The sequence below is a fragment of the Centruroides vittatus genome, unplaced genomic scaffold (assembly GCF_030686945.1).
Source record: "Centruroides vittatus isolate TY-2023 unplaced genomic scaffold, ASM3068694v2 contig_2565, whole genome shotgun sequence".
Taxonomy (NCBI): Eukaryota; Metazoa; Arthropoda; class Arachnida; order Scorpiones; family Buthidae; genus Centruroides; species Centruroides vittatus.
In genome coordinates this window covers 310,764-337,075 of record NW_027121627.1, presented here as the reverse complement: position 1 = coordinate 337,075, position 26,312 = coordinate 310,764, and the positions used below count along the sequence as shown (strand labels likewise).

At 26.8% G+C, this 26,312-nt stretch overlaps 1 protein-coding gene across 1 annotated transcript in view; it reads right to left on the bottom strand.

Moving 5' to 3' along the window:
• Window positions 1-26,312, bottom strand: part of E(bx) (nucleosome-remodeling factor subunit NURF301 E(bx)) — a 138,860-nt gene that overhangs the window by 56,213 nt on the left and 56,335 nt on the right. Inside the window, 9 exon segments of the mRNA XM_067265927.1 lie at window positions 867-1,057; window positions 3,645-3,771; window positions 5,948-6,185; window positions 9,180-9,318; window positions 11,080-13,096; window positions 14,949-15,088; window positions 16,180-16,779; window positions 19,205-19,381; window positions 20,183-20,411. Coding sequence (XP_067122028.1) covers window positions 867-1,057; window positions 3,645-3,771; window positions 5,948-6,185; window positions 9,180-9,318; window positions 11,080-13,096; window positions 14,949-15,088; window positions 16,180-16,779; window positions 19,205-19,381; window positions 20,183-20,411 — 3,858 coding nt within the window.

Below are 26,312 nucleotides of genomic sequence, written 5' to 3'. Positions count from 1 at the left end.
CCCAGACCGGCTACCCTGAATCCTTCCACCTGCTCTTTGTTCTTCCCATTTGGAATAACTTTGTTGTCTATTTCATTGGACTTATTAAGTGCCCTGTTGTTGGATTTCCATCGCCATCAAACCGGAACATATGATTATCTAATCAGACTAACTTTGTCGGCAAAAAACTCGAGACAACCGCCAAGCGAATCAACCTACCATCAGGTATTTATCGCCACGCGAATCTTATGTAAACTCTCTCTCTCTCAAGAATCACGACGTTAGACTTATCTACCCTTTTTTAAATGTATGGCTCGATCATGAGTCCCGCATCCTGTATAAATAAATGTTGTCTGGTTAACGAAGTCTCTGCGAGAGTTACTTCCAGTGTGCTGTCTCTCCCTCTATCCCGAATCCAATTGCTCTGTAATGCAACCGCTCGCGTGACCTATCTCTGAACCGCCACGGCTTCCATGTCAGCTAAGACACGGTGGCGTCAATCCTGACGAGGCATCAAAGACGTGTCAAAGACGTGTTGTGGCTTGGGTCACAGTACTGTGTTTAATTTTCAATAATGTTCTTTATGGAAAAAACAATGAATGTAAGCTAAGTAATTTCTCAATCCATAATGATCCTTGGTAATCCAGATTATTTAATAATCTGATATCACTTCAGTCCCACATTTATCAGATGATCAAGATTATAATGTATTTAAGTTTCATTGTAAAGTATTTTTTTGATTTATGATATAGTAGTAATATAGTTTTCAATTTTTACGATGCATTAGTTGTTAAAAACTAACATATTTAACAATTTTGAAGAATCACAGATGATTTTAAACCAATAAAGTACAAATTTCAAAATAAAATTTATATATAATTTTTTACCTGTGTTGTGGCTTGGGGAACAACACCTCTAACTGTCAATACAGTAGGACGAGCATTTGAAAGTGTAGGGGTTGTATTTGCAGTACCTCCAGTACTTGGCCGAACAATTAATTGTGGAGATTTAGGTAAAATTGTTGCAGTGATAGGAAGCTTAATAGTAGAATTACCAGAAGCTGTAGTTGAAGTTTGACCTAGGAAAAAGTTCATGAAATTTAAATATATATATATTTCACTTATAAATATCAAAATATAAAGAATAAGTACAATTTTAAATAAAAAAAACTTATTTTAAATGTAATAGCTCCTAGAAATAAAAATCGCTTATAGCTAAAATAATTTTGATTAATTATTAGAAAAACATTAAATGATGCTATCTCTCTCTCAAATATATCTACAATGATCAGCGCCAATGAAATACAATAGCCTCCATTATATCATGGATTCAGATATGCCATGCTTTTTTTTTGGTTCCCAAATTTTAAAAGCACTTGAGTCAATAAATTTGAAATTATCAACTGCCATTGAATTTCTTTTTGCAACAAAATACAATATTTTATTCCTGCCACTATCCTAAAAACTACCACTGCAGGTGAAACAATAAATTAGTCAATATCTAAATAAACAAAACAGGTGGACAGATCAACTATCATTTATGTTTCCTTTTGATATTAAAAGTTGTTTATTTAATGGTTTTAAGTACTATCTCCTCATTTACATGTTTCTGTGAATTTTAAATTTCACACCTTTACGTGAAATTTCAAATTTACCATGTAATGTGTAAGGAAAATATTTATTTATGAACAAAAAGTTCTAAAATTTTTTTTTACAGTAATAAGTTTATTTTGGTTTTTAGAGAATTTCTACTCTAATTTTATAAGTTTTCATGTTCTATTATATGTTTAATATTTCTTTTTTAAATTTTCAATTTTTGTATTTACAATTTTTTTTGAAAAATATAAATTACAAAAACTTTTAATAAGCAATTTATTATAAAATATAGTACCATACAATAAAAGCACAACTGATATTTTGTTTTTATATTGACAGTATTTGTCTTTAAATGTCATTGTTAAAGAAACAATAATGCTAAATGGGTGTTTGTGTTTACGTAAACATCAATTCATACAACATAACAAATAAAATTCAGTATTGGCAAAGTAAGCTTATTTTATATCAGAAACACTTGCTGATGAAAGAATAGAGAATAGAGATTGCATAGTATGTATAATCTGTTTAGTAGAAGCCAGAATTTTTAGTACTCTGTTATAACATGCCACCGGAAATAATGTGCTTTTACTTTGTCTCCCAACAAGCAAAATATAATGAGCGGCTGCACAATCTTTTATTTTCAATAAATAAAAAATATTCATTGTACTTTTAGAGATATGAAAAATTACTGAAACAAAAATTTAAAAATAGAATCATTTTAAGACAATTACAAATTAATAATAATCTAATAATTAAACATAATAAACATTCATTATATAATTTTTTAAATCCAGTATTTTATTATTTCATAATGAACTATAAATATTGTACTAGTAAATACTGTTGTAAAAACATATTATGTTTATTTTCTAAATAATACCATAAGAACAATTTAGGTTTTTTGTTAAAATTACAGAGATCTCTGAAAATATATATTAAACAAACAAAAATCATCTGCATTAATTTATCACTCATATTCACATGGAATAAAAACAATCTTTTACCAGAGACAGAAAATATATATCAAACAAACAAAAATCATCTGCATTAATTTATCACTCATATTCACATGGAATAAAACCAATCTTTTACCAAATTTTATCCTATAAAATTTATAGGATTTTTTGAAATGTAATAAATTAATATATGTGCTAAAACAGTATATTTGCAACTTGACATAATTCTATAGTAAATAGTTTTTAGCTCAGAATTCTAAAATATCCTACACAAGATAACATAAAATATATATTTCCTTATCTTACTTTGTGATCTACAGATAAATTTCAAATATGATCAAAAATAATGACCTAAATCATTTCTTCATTAAAATTTCAATAATTTAGTACAGGGGTGTCAAACTGGTGGCCCTAGATGTGATTTTTTATGGCTTGTGGCCACAATTCTCTGAAATTAAATAAAACGGCTTACAGATCAAGATTAACTGATAAACATTATCTGCCATAGTGAAGATTGTTTGTTCTCAGTCTTTGAATTCAGATATTGGAAAACTATTAGGAGGAAGATAGGGCTGGCAAGTTTCCAGTGAAAACAATTAATTTTAGTTTTATAAATATGTACATTAAATAAATGTTTAAATAAAAGAAATACTATGGCAATTATATATCGTTGAATTAAATTCACTGAACTACATAATGTGTTTTAATTGCCCTCTTCCTGCATACTCACTTCAAATTATAATTTTAAGAAAATTTGTAAATGTGATGTGGCCAACGTGAATCTTACCAGTCGCATTAATGGCCTGTGGTTTAAATGAGTTTGACACACCTGATTTAGTAGATTAAAAAGTTATTTTAATCCAAATTTATCTCTGAATTATAGAAAAATAAAAGTTATACTTTATATCCATACATTTAATCCTTAATTTATAAGATTTCTTCCTCTGTTTACTAAAGTCAAATAAAAACCAAGTAAAAATTTTAAAGTGAAACTTTCCATTAATATTTCTCAAATACTCTAATCTGGAATAATTTTGTTAATAATTTTAATTTGTAAATAATCTAAATAAATTATTTTATATAGATCATTCAGAAAAACATTAGTTTTTCTTACCAGTTGGTGTATCAGTTTTAGGTGTTCTGCTAGTAAATATACGCCGCACACCTTTGTAAGTTGACGTAGACGGACTGCCTACTAAAGTTGACAAGCCAGATTTTACACCAGAAGAAACAACAGCCACCTAGAAATTATAAATAAATTATCTGCATTTAATTTGTAGAATGTTATAAGTATATTGTTTACATATAATGATATAAAAACATCTACTTTAACAAGTTAAAATTAAGAATTTTTTCTTTCATTGTAAGGAACACATGAACAATTATTTTCATATATAGTTTTTGATAAATTTGAAAATATTTAATCTAAAAATAGTTTTACTCAATTTTAAAATATATACATTTTAACTTCAAAATTAAGTATTATTATAATTATTTTTAAAAAATGAATAACAATTTAATAATAGTAATTTTCTATCAGATTTGAATGTTTACAAATTACTAATCATGCAAAATATATATAGCACTTTTTATAAAGTTATAGATGCCTTTATATTGTAAAAATTGTGAAATCAGTATTATCACTTCAACAAATTAGTATTTCATTACATCTCAGAACATCAATTTAAATTTTCATATTGTTTAATGACCTTATAAAATAGTTTCTTTGAAGGAAGCCATTTACCATCTAAATTATACCCTTTTTATTCTGAGAAATGCATTTTGGGCACCTTTTTTCCCCTCTTCAATCTCTCTTTACAAATTATTTTTCTTATCGTTTCCCATTTTTATGTTACATTCAGTATAATCTTTGTTTTAAACTTTACTTAAATGTTTTTTCCATTTTCTTTTACTTTTTGTTTCTTGTTATAAAAGTTAACAAAATTAACAACTTCAACAATCTTTTTCTTAAGGTTAATTTTCACAATCAGTTTGTTTTTTATTTCATAAACAGCCAGTTTTCTATTACATCCTGTTGTAAAATATCTTAATCATTTTACACTATTTTAAAAAAATTTCAAATACAAAATTCAAATTTTACATGAAGATTTAAATTTCGATTTTATAATTTTTAACTGAAAAATTTTTCTAACTAAAACTTATTTCTTCAATCAAAAAATTGTAGTGCATCTCTCTTTATTGGAAAACAAAAAAAAATATTACTTCATGGTTTGATTAAATCTGATTTTCTAAAATAAGAACATTTCTTTTTCATACAATGCATAACAATATTTATTAAAGGAGAAAGAGCATAAAACTTTTTTGAGAATATACACTGTACTGTCTTAGTAGTTTAACCAATAAATTTTATTCTGCTTATATAAATACGATCAGGAATCCCACCAGATTATATTGGTTTCAATTTTTTTCTATTGAGGATCAATATATTTTATGACATCTCCAAAGGTCTTCATTTTTATGCAAGTAAACAGAAGACTATATCCTAAGGGGAAAAAAATTCAAATTTTAAGAGAAATCTATTTATAATTAACAAATTATTTGTTATAGTTTACTTGATAGTTTCTCACATGGCAACTTGGATTCAAGCATAAAAAAATATAATTTTTTAGAGGAAAAGAGAAAATAATCCAAGTTCTGACAAAGAAAAATATTTTATTGACTTCCTACCTCTGTTTTTTATCAGAGTCATTGCATCTTTTTGTTTTAAGAATCTGTAATCCAATCCAATCCAAGTTTATATAATGAGTTTACTTAAATTATTAATTGAAAAATCATTTTACATTTATTTCGATATAGCATTACTTATTTTTTGATTAAATAACAAATATTTTATGTATATAAATTATATTAATCATTGAACATTTACAATGTATTTGACTGCCATTCATTGACTTCCAAAATCTACATTTCAAAGAGTGACAACATTCTGATGCTAAATTTTTCAAAGCTGTAGATCCTGATGTATTTGACTGTTAAGAAAAGTTAATAACTTTGTCACTAACTCTTAACAATTGCCTTATCACCATTTGATGTATTGTATGAAGAATTTCTAGAAATAATTTTACTTTTTCAACCAAAACAAAATTTAAATAGCCTACAAAATAGATATTTTAGTTCAAACTAACATCAAAATCTAAACCTTTACATAAAATTTAATTTATGTTCTGAAATATGGATAAAAAATTAATTTGTGTATACAGTGATAATGAATAACAAAAATTAATTTTTTTATTTATATAAATCTTAAATTTAGTTTAAATATTAGATATAAAGTTATTTTATAAAATTTAATCATTACATAAATTTATTATAAATTATATTACAAATTAAATTTATAATTTAATTTGTACTATTAAAAATTTTCAAATATAAAAAAATATTTAATTAATAACATACTGTAGTTCCATTATTTGTTGCTCCTGTAGTTGATGCAGTTGTAGCAGCAACTGTAACAGTTACTGTCTTAGTTCCCTTGGATGATGCTAACTGTTGCGAAGATTCTAATCTTTTTTGCTGCATTGCTGCCCTTTGTTGTTTTAATTGAGCTTCCATTTGGGCACGAATCTTTTCTGCACTTTGTTGAGCCTGTTGTTGTGCAACTTTTTCACGAACAGCTTGCTGTTGTTTTTCCAATCTATTTATTTATTTATTTTTATTAGAAAATTTTTATTATAATTTATTTTGAAACATGCAAATAACTCTATATAGCAACTTAAACAATATATATATATATATATATATATATATATAACTACTTTTTGTAAAAATTTAATTCACAATTAGTTGAATTGATGATTAATTATACATTCATCAATAATTAATAAATCACCTCAACAGCAATTGAAAATGTCAACAGAGTTAATCCAAAATATTAATGAGTGTAATCTAAAAGATAAACAATTTTAATTAAATGGCTGACAGTATTTTTTAAAATAATTAAAAATTTGAAGAACTTAAGTCGTCATCTGATGATTGGACAAGTTTCTTCAAATTTTTAATTTTCTAAAATATAAACTTTTGCATATTCTTCCATGGGGCAACTGTCTCTAAATCTCAGAGATGGCTACCTCACAACAGAATCTTTATGAATGCAGGAAAGTTTAAAATCCAATTTTATCAATTGTACAGACTTTGGTAGCTTAACAACATGTTGAAAATGGTTAACATGTACTCTGCTTGCCTGTCAAAAGAAATATCCTTGAGATAATATTTTCTAATTTTTTACAGCTTTATTCTTATAATTTATAGTATTAGTCTTTTGATTTTTCTAATGGTTTATATTAATATTAAATGTTTTTAATTTTTATTTACTCATATTTTTATAAATATTACTTCTATGACAACACAATTCTTTATTCAATGTTTTCCTGATGATGAGCAAAGTAATTGAAAAATAATGCTTAAATTCTTTTTATAATTACTATTAAAAATTTAATAAATTTATTAATTTTAAAAATAAATATTGAAAAAATTGAACTACAGTAAAAAAAACTACCTATACTACTAAAGGGTCCAAAAGATATGTATATTAATAATCAATATACATTCTTCTGCTAAAGTTATAATCTTTTTATTATCAAATACAAGTAAAACACCAAAGCCATTTTTGGGACAAGACTATGTCTCAAAGACTCAGGGCTCGACTGCACACCATTTTCTAAGGAAAAGAGAAAAATGAGCTCTCTTCAATGAAGAAAAGTTGAGACCAGTACTCAGGGTCCTGGCATAGATTATGGCAGACTTCGTTGCCACCATGGTTATGACGGGTTGCATTGTCATGGGCCTGTTCTTGGTTATGGAAGTGGGATCACTTTGATGCACACAGCAGGTCTCATTCTCATTCTTCAATCTTCGTTGCTGTCACTGGTTTTGAGAGCAATCGTTCAAACTTTGCCGGGCTCAGCCATGGCCACAAGGCATTTTCGGTGAAATTAACCTATCCAATGTCAAAATTTCTTTCCATTGCGTGTTGCCCCGAGTTGAATTTTTGTCAATGCCTAACAAAAATTTCCCATTTTTGAAAAAATAATTGTGGCTATTGTATCATCTGAAATTATTTTTTTATTTTGCACAAACAAAATAAATTTATTAATAAATGTAAAAACAAAAAAAAAATTATATTTTGGAAGTTAATTTAAATATAAAATTATAACAACTAGCGCCATCTAGTTTCAAAAACATTCTGATGCTGAAACGAGATATCTTGGGTTAACTGGTCAAGGTCAGCACATAACAACTAGAGATATGTCGGGAATAACACAGGACAGGTAAATAGGTTTTTTCAAAGATTTGTTTGTCAAAAGTCAATTTCACAACATTCACATTTCCAACTTCTCAATGAGCAACACATGTGCAAATCTCACACTAGCGCCTATTTGTAGAAAGATGTTGCTATTTTGTATTTTATTTTGACTTGATTCTCAGTCCCCTGACTACCTACAAGTCTGAGTTTTTTTGTATGTGCATGATTTGGGCACCTAATACTCTGTGCCAATTGCAACTCTTGACATGTACTCCTTCATACCTCTAAGGTATGAAGCCATTGACAGCACTGCAATTTTATAAATAAGACATAGTCTTGTCAATAATTAATTTTTTCTTTATAGTTATGATTCTATTAGCTTTTTTAAAGTTATATTTGTGAAATATTTCTGTGCAGTTAATAATAATGTGCATTTTTCTAAACTACAAAGTCATTTTTTCCTGATCATCTACAGATGTGTGTAAATTTTTCATAAATCATTTTACTTTAAAATTCATATTTATATTGAAGCAACTGTCAGTCTAACAATAATGAATTAAATTATAAAAATAAATATCAGTTTATATAAAGTATATAAATATCATTTTTAACATTTTTTTGCCATTTACAAAATATATTTTCTTTTAACATTTTGCCCTTTAAGTCAAAATATATATAGCATTTTTATTGTTTTCTATAAATATAATATTTTAAACAGAGAAAATTTATCATATTCTTTTAGAAGTTATTTATATATGAAAACTTCCTAAATAATGTTAATTATTTCTGGTGAAATGTTCACATTTACTATTTTATATAATTAAATCATCCTATATTAATACAATTATTATTTCTAAGTAAATATTTTTTAAAATTTTTGTCAACAAAAATATTATGAGTATACCTCTCTAGCTATTCTTTGATTTCAGCACATTATTATTTAAAACTACTTAAAATATTTAACATTATTGGGTTGAAATTTGGAAAACTGTAGACCTATAAATTCCCACTGTTGTCCTTCTGTTTGGCCTTCCTTAATCTTGAGAACAAAACTAGATAGATGAAAGTCAGGACTGGATATGGAAAGCTTGGGGGGCAGGAGGCCTCAATTAACTGTATGCAAACTTCTGGTTTGCACTTCAAGTCATGTTATTTCAATTCAAACATTTTCCCCTGAAAGGAGTGAGTTAGATGACTGGCATGACTCTAATGAAACAGGAAAAGTATGATGTACAGGGACAAGACTACTGATTTCAGGTGGAAGGCATATATTTTAAATTAAATAAATTAAAAATATGATTAAAAATTGCAGCCTGGCATTGTGACAATGTTTATTAATGTATATCTCTAAAAACAAATTACTATAAGTATCAAAACACATTTTACCTTTCTCCAAATTGTTTTATTTCCCAAAGTTCCAAATCTTCTTCTGGAACCCAAACTTCTGCTACTGTTGGACCTTTGCTCTGTGGAGATTCAGGTCTACGTCTCTCTCTCAAGCCACTTCTTTGAGGTGCAAGTTTTTCTAAGTAAAAAATAAAAATCAATGTGTTATGTATACAAATGTATTAATTATGTATTTATGCACACACACACACAAATATGCCATATATACATAAATATACATATTATATACAAGCATATGTAGTAGTATTATATATATAATGCTACATGAATACATTCTCAATAATTCAAACAAATTCCAAGAAATGTTATTGAATTTTTGAATTGTCAAGATTTGAGATTAATTTTTCAATTTATGTATGTTATTTCTTTTTGTTTTGTTTTTTAATCATATCCTTTTATCCAAGATATATTAACCTTTTGAATACTTTTAACACTCAAATTTCTAATTAGAATCTACTTCACAATATAAAATTAATTATTATAAAAGTAAACTGTTTCTTGTTCTAAAACTATCTGATAACTTTAAATTAATGATACAGGGAACTGTAATGATAAAATCTTTTGAATTTCTAACTTTTTAATTTTTTATTTATAGTCTGTTTATTGTCATAGCAACAATTTCAAATAATTAGAATAAGAATTCTGTTATCAGTTTTATTAAAGTAACTTAACTGTGCTATTGCTTTAAACACTGAATAAAATAGATCATTAAAAAAACAATTGTTGACAAATGGCTGTAAAAAAAAAAAAAAAAAAAAGTCATTTCATAGCAAAAGAGCTACAAATTTCCTGAAGTATGGTGGATGAAGTGCAAAATCAGTATCGTAAGAAATCAACCATTTCTCAAAAGCCAGGTTCTGGTGGAGAATATGGTGCTCGCAGTTTACAACTAGACCAGAAAATAATCAAAGTCATTTCCAAAAAGTATGTCAGTAATGAGTAGTTGCAAAGAAATGTGACACTAATCAAACAATGGTTAAAAGGATTAAGAGGCTTGCAAGTATGAGATCATATAAAATACAAAAAACAACTAAAGTGACTGAAAAACAAAAGAACGTAATTAAAACTAGAGCTTGAAAACTGTCTTCTTTAATTGGCAAGAAGAATGCTTGTTAGGTTTTAGTTAATGAAACATATATGAAGGCTGACTTCTCAACACTTCCAGGCTCATGAAGCACTTGAAGGAGAAGTTCTTCCAGAAACTCAAACATCAGTTAGTATTGAAAAGTTTGGCCCTAATATCTGGTATGGAAAGCAATTTGCCAGTGTAGATTAAAAAGTTCATTGTCTTTGACAAAAGGAAATAATAGTGCTGAAATTTATATTAATGAATGCTTAAAAAACATCTTTTTTTTAAGAAATCATGTTGACCATACTTTGTTTTGGCCAGATTTGGCAACAATACATTATGCAAAATCCATAGTAAATTGGCTAAAACAGCATGGAGTTGATCTTGTACCTAGAAACAAGAATCCACCAAACATATCACAATGCTAACCAATAGAAAGATCTTGGTCTCTTAAAATAAACTTAAAAAATCCCCCAGAAAAAACAGCAAAAGATATTATGGATTCTTCTCTAAAGTGGAAAAGAGTGGTTACAATGATTGAAGGAAATACTGTCAAAAATCTTATGAATGGCATTTGAAAGAAACTTGAAAAAAAATGAAGCAAAACTTAAATGTTATAATTATTTAAGTCTTAAATGTATTTTTAAAAACAAACTTTTATTTAAAAGTAGAATCTTCCTGATAACATTACAAATAATAATAATAATAATAATAATAATTTATTTGTAGTAATAATTTATTATTATTATTATTATAAATATCAAAATTATAATTTAAAGAGTTAATTTGCTGTAATGATAAATATTTTACCTCTTGGTTTGGTAGGAAGATCAATTGGTACTGTTATTCTTCTTATTAAATATTCAGATCTCAGACCAAATTGCCCAGTATCTCGACGTTTGAGTAATTCAGTTGTCTGTACTTCAGTTTCTGTAGTAACTGTGTTAGTTCCACTTGGTGGTGGTTTTGCTTGCATATCATCCCAACGCAAACACGCCCATAAAACTCTCAACTGCAGAGCAGCAGAATGGATAGATGTTAATGTTTGGTTTCTGTGCTTCCAACAGGTTTTAAACAATGGACGGGGACATGTACCATAAGGCCAAATGTACTGATTCAATTTTGCATTATAATTAAAACCAATTACTTCTTTTATGCCAGACCGTCTTGCTAGTTTTCTTAGTTCATGTCTAGGCAAAATTAAAATGCTTTTTCCTTTACTGCCACTTGAAAAGGTATTACATGGTGGTAATGTACCTTTAATCATCTTTTTTGGTTTTTTGACTACTTTGGTGATTTTTGCTAAATAAACTTTTCCACTTGTATCAGATTTGACAGTTTTAATTTTGGCAATTTTTGATTCTGTGGAAAATGCATTATCTAATGCCAAATTAGATTCTGCATTTTGTCTTTTATCTGTAATACTGACAGGATCAATATTTATCTCATCATTTGTTTCTGAGATATCTAAAGGATTTGACAAAAAACTTTCTATTAATTTATCTTGTATATTTGTATGATTGGTCACAGTTAGATTGTCACTATTATCAGCATTGATACATTCTTTATCTAAAATATCTGTTGAATCACTTGCTCCTAATAATGCATTTTTATCATGTAATGATGTAATTGGTCCCAACGATGGGGGAGTAGTTACTATTTTAGGATCTTTACCATTCAAAACAGCATTTATCTTATTTTGTAAAGCTGTTTTTAATAAAATGTTTTTACAATGAATACTATTTAATATGCTTTGTTTGATTACAGGAGCTGGTTTCTCATGTTCGATAATTTTATCATTTTTAATTGCAGATGTTGATAATTTACTTTTAGTCCTACAAGCTGCTGAATAACATGCCTGAAATTGAAAATCTTCTGAGTCTACTTGAGGTTTTGATCTACATAAAGGTGAATAACAACAACTTAAATATTTTACAGATTTATTAGATGTTTTTTCACTACTATCTTCATCATCAGGACTTAAAATACCATTTTCTAATTTTTTTGCTTCATCTACATTTGCAGATACTAATTTTATATTAGCATTATTTGGTATTTCTTTTTTCAAAATTAGTTTAACATTTCCTAAAGGATTGGCTGAAAGATCTGGTTTTACTTGAATTTTTATTACATTACTTTGAATTTTAGTATTTTGTTCTAACTTACTATTTTCATTTGCTTCTAATTCTTTTAATTTTATTCTTCTTTCAAGAAAATTATCAATCTTTCCTGTTTTGGCAATTTTTGGATAAAGCAAACGAGTAGATGAAGAAAGAGCTTCTGAAACATCAATTAATTCCAAATTGACTTTTTGAGATATAGTAAGTGTATTAATTTTATCAGGAGTAAATATTTTTTCATCTTTATCAGATTCTACTGGAATATCAACAGTATCTTGTTTTATTAATTCTTTATCATCAATACTCATTGGTTCACTTTTAATTTCAACTTTTTCCTCATTCATTTCATCGTTTTCATTTTCCAAATCAATTTTCTTATCATCTACATTCTCATTCACCTCCATTGTACTTTCAATTTCTTTTTTCGGTTCGATTTCATTCTCTAAAGTCTTTGGCACTGAACTTTTTACATCACATTCAGTTGTTTGCTGATTATTTGACATAGGAATATCTTTTGGAATATCTTTTAAAATATCTTCTACAGGTATTATTTTTGTAAGACCTTTCAAAGAGATAACAACTTTTTGTGGTCCACCTCGTAATCCTAATTATGACAAGGATCTTTACGAATAACTTTTGTTTTACTAATTCCAAAACCAACCTCCTTGTCCACTGATACGATACTCTTCTCCTTTTTGTTTCCAAACCTAATAATAAAATAAGTTTATTAATATAAATAAGATTATATTAAAATTATTTCAATTTATAACTTTAATAATTAAAAGTAATTATAATAAAATAATACATAAAACAAAAAAATGAAACTAAAAATTTTTTTAATGTATGTGTCAAAATAGAAAAATATTAACAATAGACTGTAGTTAAAACATTTAGAATAATAACAAAAACAGTAGACTCCATCTATCATAATCACTTTGAGTCTTGTCACTGCTATGATAATAATAAACTAAATAACAACTGACTACAAACATTAAGTGAAATAAGAGAGACTAGAATTTACAGAAATTCTAATTTTTTTTTCTTTTACTCTGGTTATTAATTAGAAGGAAATGTTGACATAATTTAAAAAATGTATAATTTGAAGATTTATTAATGATGTAGATAGCATGGAAAAAAACCAGCTTAAAAATGCCTATTTATCTGAAGTTTATAATCCATTATTGTAAACAGAATCAAAACATACTTACAAAACTTAACTATAATTGGTTATAGTTAAGTTTTGTAAGTATATTTTAACTTAGATAGCTTTTGGGAATGCTAATTCTGATAACATTAGATAACTAATAACAATGTTTGCAATTCAATAAACAGATTCCACAATACATAAAATCTATTTACATCATTATCAAGTGCAGTGAAATTTCATTAATCTGAACTAATTCATGACAAACTTCAGATAATCATGTGAGAAACGTTCTTCTACAAGTTCTTGTCATTCTTAACTAAAGAAAAACTATGAGGCTCCTTCTGTATGCCATTTTGATGTTAACAGCTCTGGTAATTTCAACATAGATGCAAGCAAGTGTGCTGTCGTATGTAACAGCCACAAACCTGCAATCACACTGTGCACCGTCACTGTGTGCCCTCACTATGTCCACATTGTCATACCAGTTCATTAATGGGGACTGCAGGGTAACTGATATGGGGCCACCAATGTAATGGGTTTCAACTCCTTCCTATCTTGTATAGATGAGCAGTGCAAGAAAGTCCTCCCAATCAGAGATTGAAAGTGGCTATCTTGTATTGGTAGGGATCTTGTGACTGGTTAGATATGAAAAGTGGGCAATACAAATTTTATGGTAAACTTCATGAAGAGTCACCCATTTCTTAAGATGCTCAGTATATCAAGGAAGTGCACTTGTTCATAGCCTTCCTGCTCGATTTGTAGGAAGAAATCCTAGGTGTTATGATTGAAACTTCGGTAAAAGCCTTGTAGATTTGGTTTGTTTTACCACATAATAAGAATATCAACAACATATCTAGTGTATAGAGCAATAAAGTCAGCAAAGCAAGGCAAAATCTCATTCTCAAATTTCCTCACTACTATTTCACATACACTATCTCTTCAGGACCCTTAATACTTTTTAATTAAAAATCCAGATTTATCTCTTGCTTACAGATAACTTGATATTGTGAAATGCACTCATATTAATTATTTATCCAAGCAAGAATTTAATCTAAAATAATCAATAATCATTTATAAAGATCAAAAATAAATGTAAAAGCTATCTGGAATTATTTCAAGTTAATTTTCTTACATAAAAAAAAAGCCAATTTACTGTAAATTCTGTTGTTATGAAGTGGATTTCTGAATATATAAAATTAATATAAAAATAATAATAATAATAATCTATTATTATTATTTTTTTTATTTACTTGTTTTATGTAGAAAATTAACTTGAAACAATTCCAGATAGCTTTTACATTTATTTTTATCTTTGTAATAAATTCACTCTGGCAAGATAAGATAATTTATTTTTGATCTTTATAAATAATTATTTTTTAAATATAAAAATAATTTATGCAGATTATATGTACCTGATGTTTCAATCCTAATGTATATCTCACCCACATTGTACGATCCATATCCTCTTCCATCATTTCTCGTTTCTCACGTTTTTCTTGTTTTTTACGTTCTTCTCTTTCAGCTAAAGTAGTACGCTGAAAACGAGTATGTCCTACAAAAAACAATAAATGGTATCACTAAATAAAATTCTGAATATCATCATACTTACAATTTATTAAAATACTTATCAATTATGACAAATCTAATATATAAATAATTTACATAATACTTTTAAATTTTTATTTTTGAAAAGTAAAAACAAGCTATATTAATTCTAGATTAAATTATAATATAATTTAAAAAATTGTAAATAATAATTTTTAAAAATTTTTTCTTTTTATTGTATAAATATTGCTGATGTTTTTATTATTATTAATGCAAAATTTTCTAATGTTTAAATCATCATTAATTTAGAAGCATATTATAAATGATACTTAACTATATTATAGATACTTCACTACAGATAATCAAGAGTTTATTTATATAACATAAAAATATTATATATTTAAATATACATTTTTCAAATATATAATCCAAATTTATTAAATTGGGTTAATGCAAGTTATATTTTCAACAAATCAATTTCTGCAAAAATTTTTGTATAATTTTTGATGGCAATTAAATTACACAATAATGTCACTCAAATATACACTTATTTATTTAAAAAATATATATTCGATGCATAAAAAATTTAATTTATTTTTTTAATTTTTTAGAAATAAAATAACTAATTCTCAATTATAAATTTAAAGATATTTTTTGACTTAGCTTTATAATAAATCATTAAATTAACAAAAATGTAATTACTTTTCAGCTGTTTTTTCAGATAAATTAAAACGATTTTACAAAAAATTTTACTTATCCTTATAATAATAATAAATTTAATTTTTTTAAATGCATTTTATAGTTAAATAAATAAATACCATATGAAATGATTCATTTTTAGATATTTCAGCAATTATACAATATATATTTGAAGAATATCAATCAAAGATCAGCTTATAAATTAAAACTAAGATCACAGATATCAAAATTCTTTATAGAGACTGTTAAATTTATTATATATGTTAAAAACAATTTAATTTCTTTATTATAGATCTAAATCATTAAAATTATTCATTTATTAATAAATTTCTGCTAATAATAAATTATGTTGTTTACATAAAATAATTTTCTACTAAATATAAAAGTTTTAATTTTTACCTAAGGATTCACTCCATATACTATTAAATAATACTGGTTTTAAAGCAGCTTCCAAAATACTTAAAGCAAGTGCAAAATCTTTTGCTGAACTACACATGTTAACTGCCTTTGTCCAATTGGTGCGATGTATAGCCCAGTTTGGATGCAAAAATGGTGATGGAACACTATTCTCTAATTGTAATGTAGTTTGTCGAAGTGTTGTCACAGTAAGGGATCGATTTCCATGAGTAGTACCATGCCATTTGAATTCACTTGCTGTTGTCAAACTAAATTTATGAGATAAATGACGCCTCTTATCTCGATCTTCAGCATGTTGGTGCTTATTAAGTGCAAGTGAATTCGTTGTATATTGATTTGAATAATTTCGATAATTACTTTCCATTCCTAATTTAAAATAGACTGAAGTTATTGGTAATGCTCCTAGTTTGGGTTTGGTTACTTTAGTTATTTCACCATCCTTATTAATAACTAATACAGAATCACTTTCTTCATTTTTTCGTCCACTTAATCCTCTAAGGGCATAAGAATCTATATTAAATGATCTTGGTTGAAGAGAACCAGTCTTGGATCTAGTAACAATTCCAGTTTTTGAATTATTGCCTATAAAAAAGAGAAATAATCACTTAATATTACATTACATATATCTTTTAATGTGAAATTAAAATACTCCAATCAAAATATAATTAATATAAATGCTTTCAATCTTTTAAAACTGAATTCAATTTTAAATATAACAAATAAATTTCCTTAATAAATTCAATTAACTGCTTTCAGAATTAAGAAAAGTAAAATGAAAATAAATTTCAAATGATAATTATATTTAAATCTATACAATTGAAATTAAAAGTTTAAACATATTTTTAATTTCTACTATTAATTAACAATGCAACTCAAACTTTATTTTTCTTTATTTTAATATTAATTATTTTATTTAACATATATCAAAAGAAATTGATAGTTTTCTTCTCATCTCTTTCTGAATCTATTAATTCAATTTTCAATCTAACATCACTATTTTTTGAATAATATAACAAATAAAAGAATTAAAACAGCTTTTTATAAATCTATAATTTATTCATTTCACTAGAAATAGGGTTTTCATATTAAAGGGGATATTTTTGGCTGTCCAGATATATTTATATTGCTCTTCATAACATAAAAAGCCATATATATATATATAATATATGCAATCAAAAGATTTTTAAACAAAATATGTAGGAAATAAAACAAAATTTTATAAAAAAAATTTATTTTTAATTCATCATAAATAGTTAATCTACATACTATCTAATTATACTATAAGAACTGAATAATAATGTTTAAACTGATAATGAATAAACAAACAGGAAAAATTGAAAGCTTTAATAAATTTGGTATAGTACTGAGATGTCATTAAAATAAAATAATTTCTAAATAAATTATTACATCATTCCTTATGGTGTACGGAATATGAAAACTTTATAAATTTGTAGAATAAAATATATAGAAGAAATTAAAATGTCTTCACATTTTGTCATGTCCAACAATATCGTCAGCCATTTTTAAACTGAAACTGTATTTTTAATTATTGACTTGTTGCTGGTGAACTTTTTAAACTGTTTTGCACACTTTTGCAGAGGCACACCCTCTAATAAAAGGTTGTCTCTGCAATGGAAGACTGTTGTTTCTGGTGATTAGACATGATAAAAAGTGAAGACATTTTAGTTTCTTTTATGTATTTTATTGTGCAAATATCATCAACCATTTTTAATTGTAATTTATAAATTTCATTTAAAAATTCATTACCTAAGGATATTTGATTTTACGTTGTAGAAAACACAAAATCAAACCCTCACTATGTGCCTCACAATATAGTGAGGCACATAGGTACTATATTGTGAGGCACACTATATTGTATAATTACACAAAATAACTATGTGTAATTATAACCAAATGGATTGTAATTAATGCATCATGACTCTGCACTGGATTAACATATTTTTCTTTTATTTTCATCATATTTCTTGCAAAATCTAAATTGATATGTATTTCAAACTGCAAGTGATGTAAATTATACTGAACTGCAATCTAGAAATGATTAATGCTATATATTAATTTAACAATAGATAATAAATAGTTAATAAAAACAGCAAGAACAATAAATATATTTTAAAATTCACAATTGCCAGAGGAAAAATTTTACATATTGAAGCAGATGAGAGCCTCCAATAAAAGGCCGACTCTTCCAAACAACTTATGTTCCAGAGGTATAATAAAAACAAAATGTGAAATCACTTTTGGATTCTTCAATTATTTTGTAAATTTTATAATAAACAGTATTTAATAGATATGTTCTAAATTTATCTTAAGGAAAACAAGCTGTTGTATGAGTAATTTTTATAATATTTTAAAAAAAGCTTTTTAATTATAATCCCAATATTTATTGATTTTATAAGAGATTATTCTTTATTCATATAATGTAGATATTACAGTTTTAACCTAATATTAAATATCTATTATAATATAAAATTGTATAATAGTTTTTGATGTCTGATAGTTAAATTTAAATATATATCTAATTCAGCTGTAACATCTGGCTCTATGTAATGTTACATATAGCCAAGATGTCATATCTGTATATTATAAAATGCATATTTTATGTAATTTATTTTTTTCAATGAATTAAAATAATTCAAAATAATTTTATATTTCCATGATTTATAGTTGTCATGTATAATATAATGAGCTATACTTGTGGAAGATTAATTTTTCCCCCCCTCTCTTATAATTTTGGCTTAATTTTAATAATACTAATAAATCTTAATTTTTTATTTATTCTTAATAATAGTAATACAAATCTAAAAAAATTATTATTATTATTATTATTATTATTATTGTACATAATGACTTTTCTCCTTCAGACTTTAGAAACACCACTTTTAAACTATAATATACTTACATTAAAAAAAATTACTTACAATCATATTTTACCATTCTATGATTAAAATTTGATTTTGTTAGACCCCAAAAAAAATTTTTTTCTTACCTTCCTCAATTTTAGGTCTGCTATAAGTACGAATGACACACACTCCACTATCTTTCTTTGATGCATCATCATCTTTTTCAGACTCACATTCTTTTTCTGCATCTTTTTCTTCTTTAGATTCTTCTTCTTGCTCTACAAACTCTTCTTCCTTCTCTTTCTCTTGATTGGAAATTTTTACTAAAATGAAAAAATATTCATTTAACTTTCTTTGAAAAAAATATTTTCAAAACCAGTTATTTAATTTGTTACTAATTAATACCATTAACTAAATGCTTCAATTTTAAAGGCTTCCAAAAATGTATTTGTGATTAAACCTTTCTTGACACATTATCTCATCAGGTCATCACAAAATAATGTATCAATATATTTATAACATTTAGTAATATAGGATATTTAATCATTTCCTTTAATTACAATTACACTTTTTAAATGCAAAGTTTTTAGTGAATCTGAATAAACATATAAGTGATACATTACATTCTCTTTTAATTATCTTTCATCCATATTCTTATTTCTTAAAATCAATTTTCCCTTTATTTAATCCATTGAATTAATATAGAAAAGAGCAATTAACTTATCTTTGTTGTCATTAATAGTATTATTAATGACAACAAAGATAAGATACTTAAGACTTATGCTTAAAAAGTAATAAATTAAAATGAAATTGAAATAACAAAAAAGCAAAATAACTATATGTAATTAAAAAGTAGTAAAATAATTTTACTACTTTTAATGGTCATATTTTCTTTTCCCTTTTACTGATCACATTATTATTCCCCTTTTTAGACTAATTTTTTTAAATGATTGGAGACTTCATCAACCAAACCTTAATATTTATTTAATAATTTGAGTAACTTTTCATTAAGTCAAAATCAAGTTGTATTTTTTTTAATTCTTATAAATGAATTGATAAGATTTTTAAAAAAATAATTATAACCAAATTTATCATTTATTAATACAAAATTAAAGGTAACTTACCAATAGTAACAGTTTTCACATTAGCTACTGTAGTAGTAGTAGTAGTAGTAACAGTAGTAGTAGTAGCTGTTGAAACAATTGTACTGTCTTCATTAACAGTAACTGGGCAGTTATCACATTCAGATGGATTTGCTACTTTATTTTGTTCTGTTACTGTGTTTCCTTGTTCTGTTTCTGGATTAACTGATTCTGTTACAGTTGTTTCAGTTATTGTGCTTACAGCTGATTCCTAAAATTTTGGTTTTTAGAAAAAAATTAAGACATGATTTTTCAAGTTAATACACAAATTAAATTTGATATTAGAAAAAAACAAAAATTATTTAAAAAGAAAAAATACTCCTGTATATTATGTATACTTAATCTGCAATTGATATATCGTATTTTACGGACTATAAGACGCTACAGACTATAAGACGCACTTTAATTTTTAAGCATTTTTTTTTTTTTTTTAAATACATATAAAATACATATAAGATGCTACGGACTATAAGACGCACCTGAATTTTGGAGGCAATTTTTCGAAGAAAAAAATGCGTCTTATAGTCCGTAAAATACGGTAGTTAGGTCAGGACAATCCACAGTTTCAGAACCATGAATCTCAATATTATATTGTATGAATCTTTGATAATTATATGTGGTTCAGAATGCTTACTTTTCCTTCATATAGATCTTTTTTAATGAAATAGGAATATACTGGTTACTGACCCATTCTTAGCATTAAGAACACATGTTCTTCATAATAAGCAATATGTTATGTATAAAAACAATGTAACTTAGCCAGATATTATTGAAAAAATATTGTATTTGGTATCAATTTTCCAGAGTTTATGTTAAAAATGCTTTAGCCAGAAAGAAGGTCCTTTTCACAATTATTATCAGTGTAAAAGCTGTATAGTTAGTGTAAAAGCTTATGGCCAATAGATGTGAAGACTTTGAATAAAGAGAAGTGGTTGTAGAGTAGGAAAGTGAAGGTAACTGAAATACAAGAGAGACAACAACCATAGTATGACCAAATTTAATGAACTGCATTTGAATGAGGCAATAATAGAAAAACTCTGAACCATAATGATTAAATATATAAAATAAATTTTAAAAAGTAAAAATTAATGAAATAATGATAAAATCTTATTGAAAAAATAATAAAGTTGAGGTAATGAAAAATGAAATTAGTACCATACATTCTGTAAAGACTAATTCATGCTGAGCAAATAGCAAAAGCAAATGAGAAAAGTGAAAAGGAATTGTAAATTTTAAGCAGCCAATTATTTGCAAGCAAGAAAAAAAATCTCATCTCAAAAAACAAAATGGCTGCTTTGGATATTCTGTTGTTAACCACGTTCATTTATTTGAGAGAAAAAGATAGATTAAAAAGAAAGCAATGCTGAGTAAAAGGAATATTAAAAAAAACTATGAATTACAACATCTACTCTATTGTGCGAGAAAATTTCTGTAGCCATCTTGAAAACAACAAGAACCACATGACAACATGCAGGAATATAATTGGTGGCAAAATTTTTTTGCTAGCAAAAAAGCTTGACAGTTCCAAACTTCAAAGCAATTCATAAAATGACAAAATTTGCCAAAAACAATGTCATGTCTGACACAGTATTCACACTGTTTTTTGCTTTTGACAGCAAATTGTGCTCAGTGTGAACTAAGCTAAAAGGTAAAATAGATACATGCTTAGCAAATAATTAATTTAATTCACCACACTACATCTTTTGTGTTGCTGAGATAATTTTATTGAAAAAAACTAATGTTTTCAGCCTACTCAATAGGCCATCCTCAGGCTTAACTTGCAAAACAGAACATTGGTGTTCCATTAAAAAGAATACATTTGTTTAAAAATTCAAAACATCAACAATGGAAAAAATAACAAGAAAATAACTGAAAAATAATATATACAAATATAAATATACAATAAAATCAGAATAGTAATAGAAATAAAAAGTAAAAACTAAAAATAAAATAAATCTACTAGTGATACGTTATATAAACATAGTAGCAAATTGTTAAGGAATAATTGATGAAAAATGTAAATATAAACTAAGGCAAGACTACGAGATTGTGTTAAATTTTTTGACTATAAATTTCCATGCTGTCGGTAGGCTGTCTGCGTCCCTTGCATTTATGCATGCCCCTTCCAGCTTGCTTTTGTAACTTTCAATTTTTACTTTTTATTTCTATTACTATTATATTATATTACTATTATTGCTATTATTGCTATTACTATTTTTATTCTATTACTATTACTTTTTTACTTTTTATTTCTATTACTATTCTGAGTTGATTGTATATTTATATTTGTATATTTTTCAATTCAATTCAATTATTTATTTTAAGGTGCAAATGCACATACCCTGGCCCCGCTTTATAGCATTACCAGGTATATTTGTATATATTATTTTTCAGTTATTTTCTTGTTCTTTTTTTCTGTTGTTGATGTTTTGAATTTTTAAACAAATGTATTCTTTTTAATGGAACGCCAATGTTCTGTTTCGTAAGTTAAGCCTGAGGATGGCCTATTGAGTAGGCTGAAAATGTTAGTTTTTTCAATAAAACTATCTCAGCAACACAAAAAGTGTAGTGTGGTGAATTAAACTAAGCTTAAAGGTTCGTTGCCACTGCTGTTATGCTGTAATCTTGTATTTGTTTCATTTAAAAAGTTCATTATACTTTTACTGAATGGTACTGTACCTTATTTATTTATTGTTTTAATTTCTCAATTTCTTTTTCTTAAAAATAATCACCAAAATCACATATTATATTTACAACTTAGAAATACATGCCATTAGTTGTAATGTATTTAAAACATTTTTCATTTACAAATCCTGTGGCTCTTGGTACTTTGATTTCTGTTTTAAAAAATTGATTCTTTTTTGCAAAAAAAGATTGCTAATTGAGTTAGGAAAATCATATAGTTTTTAATGAATAGTGTTGGGACCAAAGCACTTCTCTTTGTCAACGTTAATTAACATTGCTGAGTAGTTCACAGTTCATTTTAGGGACAATGTTGATGATTGCCCTAGGTCAGGGATGGCGAACCTGTGGCACACGTGCCCAAAGTGGCACGTATAGAGAAATCATCTGGCACGTAACGTATCATATAATTTCAATTGATCATCTGTCTTTTTCAATCATCCTTTTTTCAATAGGCTTTTTGTACATTTATTCTAATTAAACCATATTCGTTTAATTTCTTTAATTATCGTTATTCGAAGTCTAAAACTTTGGCGCACACAAACATTTTTAAAGCTAAGTGTACTTACTATATGGCACGCGGGCTCAGAAAGATTCGCCACCCCTGCCTTAGGTGAGTAGTACTTAATCTTTAGTGCACAACCTTTATAAGTGTGAAACATCTAAAAGCTGTCTTTTCTGAAAAATAGATTTTTGTTTAGTCTTTTAATTTCTTTAATTTTAAATCTTTTTTCTCCAATCTCTTCATCGAGAAGAGAGTCCATTTAAATTAGATTGTCATAAAAATGTATTAATATCAAATTTAAGTGTATAATTATTTATTTTTTTTTTGTTGCATATCATTAACATAAACCTAAACCTATTTTTATATTAATGAATGAGACAGAGGGATTTTTTCTTAATTGCTTAAGCTAAAGTTAGCCTAAGATACACATGAGAAAATAACACAACCCAGCCCTGAAATAATAAAAAAAAACTTCATTAAGTTTTCATATAGGTGTCAGAACTTATGGTTTGTTTGGTCAGATGACTAAAAAGGAAGTGGATGACAATGAAAGTGGTTATCAAAGCTGAAACAATGCTTACAGCTTAAGAAACTACCAAGGAATAATAGATCTTTTGGATCAAAAATGATCAGAAACTTAATGTTTCACTTTCTATAAAGTGTTTGGACATACTCCAACAAAACCTTTCTTGGTTAGTATGGACAATATGTAAGTATACTTAACAGTGTCTCATTTGTATCTTTTAACAATAAAAGACAGAAATGAGACAAAATTTGATTATTTAAATTGTCCATTTATACTAATATAACAGCTAAATTACAAGAATTTATACAGGGTGATCCCTATAGGACTGAATACTATATGTTAATTATAATTCATGAATAAATGTATGCAAAATATTCAAATCTGCCAAACAGTTATGTTGATTCATGTCAAACATATGCTGATTACATGTGCTGGAAGTGATCATTACCCTCTGACTGAGAGGCACATCATATTTTCCTTAACACATGTCAATGTGCACCATCGATGTTTCTGATTTCTGCAATGATATTCTCTTCCAGCTGCTAAAGTATGTTATTGAAAACTTTTCCTTAAGATAGCCACATCTCAAATTACATCTCATATGTAGTCTGAGATAGTGGATGGTCACAGATCCACAGTTGGTTATTTGGTAACTGTCATTTTAAGGATATGTGGTTATTCCAATCATCCAATCACTATTCCAAACTACATTTTGTGATGCTATCTTCAAGAAAAAGTTTTCCATAATAAGTCTCATATCCTTCAACAGTTGGGGAACATCACTGCAGAAATCAAAAACATTTGTAGTGTAACATTAATACACTAAGGAAAACATGACATGCAATGTCAAAATATGCATCTCAAAGAACAGTAATCACTTCCAGCACATGAAGAAATGGTCATGTGTTTGGCATTAAGTAAATACTCTGCAAATGTGAAAATTTTGCAATCATTTGTTCATCAAGTTTAGTTCTGTATGAATAATCCTGTATTTTGTCAAAAATACTAAACAAATCAGAAATTAGAAATATTAGAGGAAAAAAGCAACACCATGGGTAAAGATGCTTAGACTAATGAAATTACATGTAGACTACAAATTACAATGAAATTATAAGGTCAGTCCATAAGTCCATGCTCATTTTTATGACCTTGAGAAAAATCTTGTTTTGCTGTTAAAAATGTCAGTCTAATGTGATAATTTTTACACTGAAGTGTTAAATTGGATCTCATTCATATAATACTGTTCATAATTGTGAACATTTCAGTTGTTTATTTTCGTTAAAATGGAAGTAACCAATGAATATAAAAGAATGTTTTATACTTTTTATTTTTAACTGGTGAGAATGCTACAAATGCAGCCAAAAAAATAAATACTGTACATAATCAAATTGTAATTAGTGCAAGGACTGCGCAGAAGTGGTTTGAAAGATTTAGAAACAATGATTTTAGTGTGGAGGATAAGGCTCGTACTGGAAGACCCGTTGACTTTGATGATGATGCTCTCTCTGCACTAATTGAAGCAGAACCATCTTTAACAGTTGACGAGATTGTGAAACATTTAAATTCATCCCATGGAACTGTTCATAGACACCTACAACAAATCGGAAAAGTTTCAAAGCTAGGAAAATGGATACCACATGAACTGTCAATAGCTAACCGACAACAACGTGTAAACATTTGCACGTCTCTTTTATCCCGCATTGCTTTAGAACCTTTACTTGGTAGGCTGGTTACTGAAAACAAAAAATGGATCCTCTATAATAATGTGACGAGAAAAAGACAATGGATGGATTGCGACAAGCAGCCAAAACCGACTGCAAAAAGTGGGTTGCATCCAAAAAAAATTCTTTTGTCTGTTTGGTGGGATATGTCAGGTGTAATTCACTTTGAGCTGTTAGAACCTAATCAAACAATTACAGCTCAAATGTATTGTGAGCAATTAGAGCGTTTAAATGAAAAATTGAAAAAAAAAATTGACCGTCGTCAGTGAACAGAAAGCAGGTTCTCTTGCAGCATAACAATGTCAGACCACATGCTGCAAAAATAACTGTACAGAAACTTGATAGCTACAACTGGGAAATTTTACCTCATCCACCATATTCGCCAGATATTGCTCCCAGTGATTATCATCTTTTTCGCAGTTTGCAGAATTTTTTAAAAGGGAAAACTTTTGAGGATGAGAACAATGTTTTTCTGAAAAAAGGCTATTTCTGAATATTTTGATTCAAAACTGAAATCATTTTACGAAGACGGGATTAAAAAGCTACCATCAAGATGGTAAGAAATTGTACAAAATAATGGTAAATACATTATAGATTGAAATAAAATTTAATTAAAATTTTTTGCTGCTTTTTTTGTAGATAAAAATACACATGAACTTATAGACTGACCTGATATAA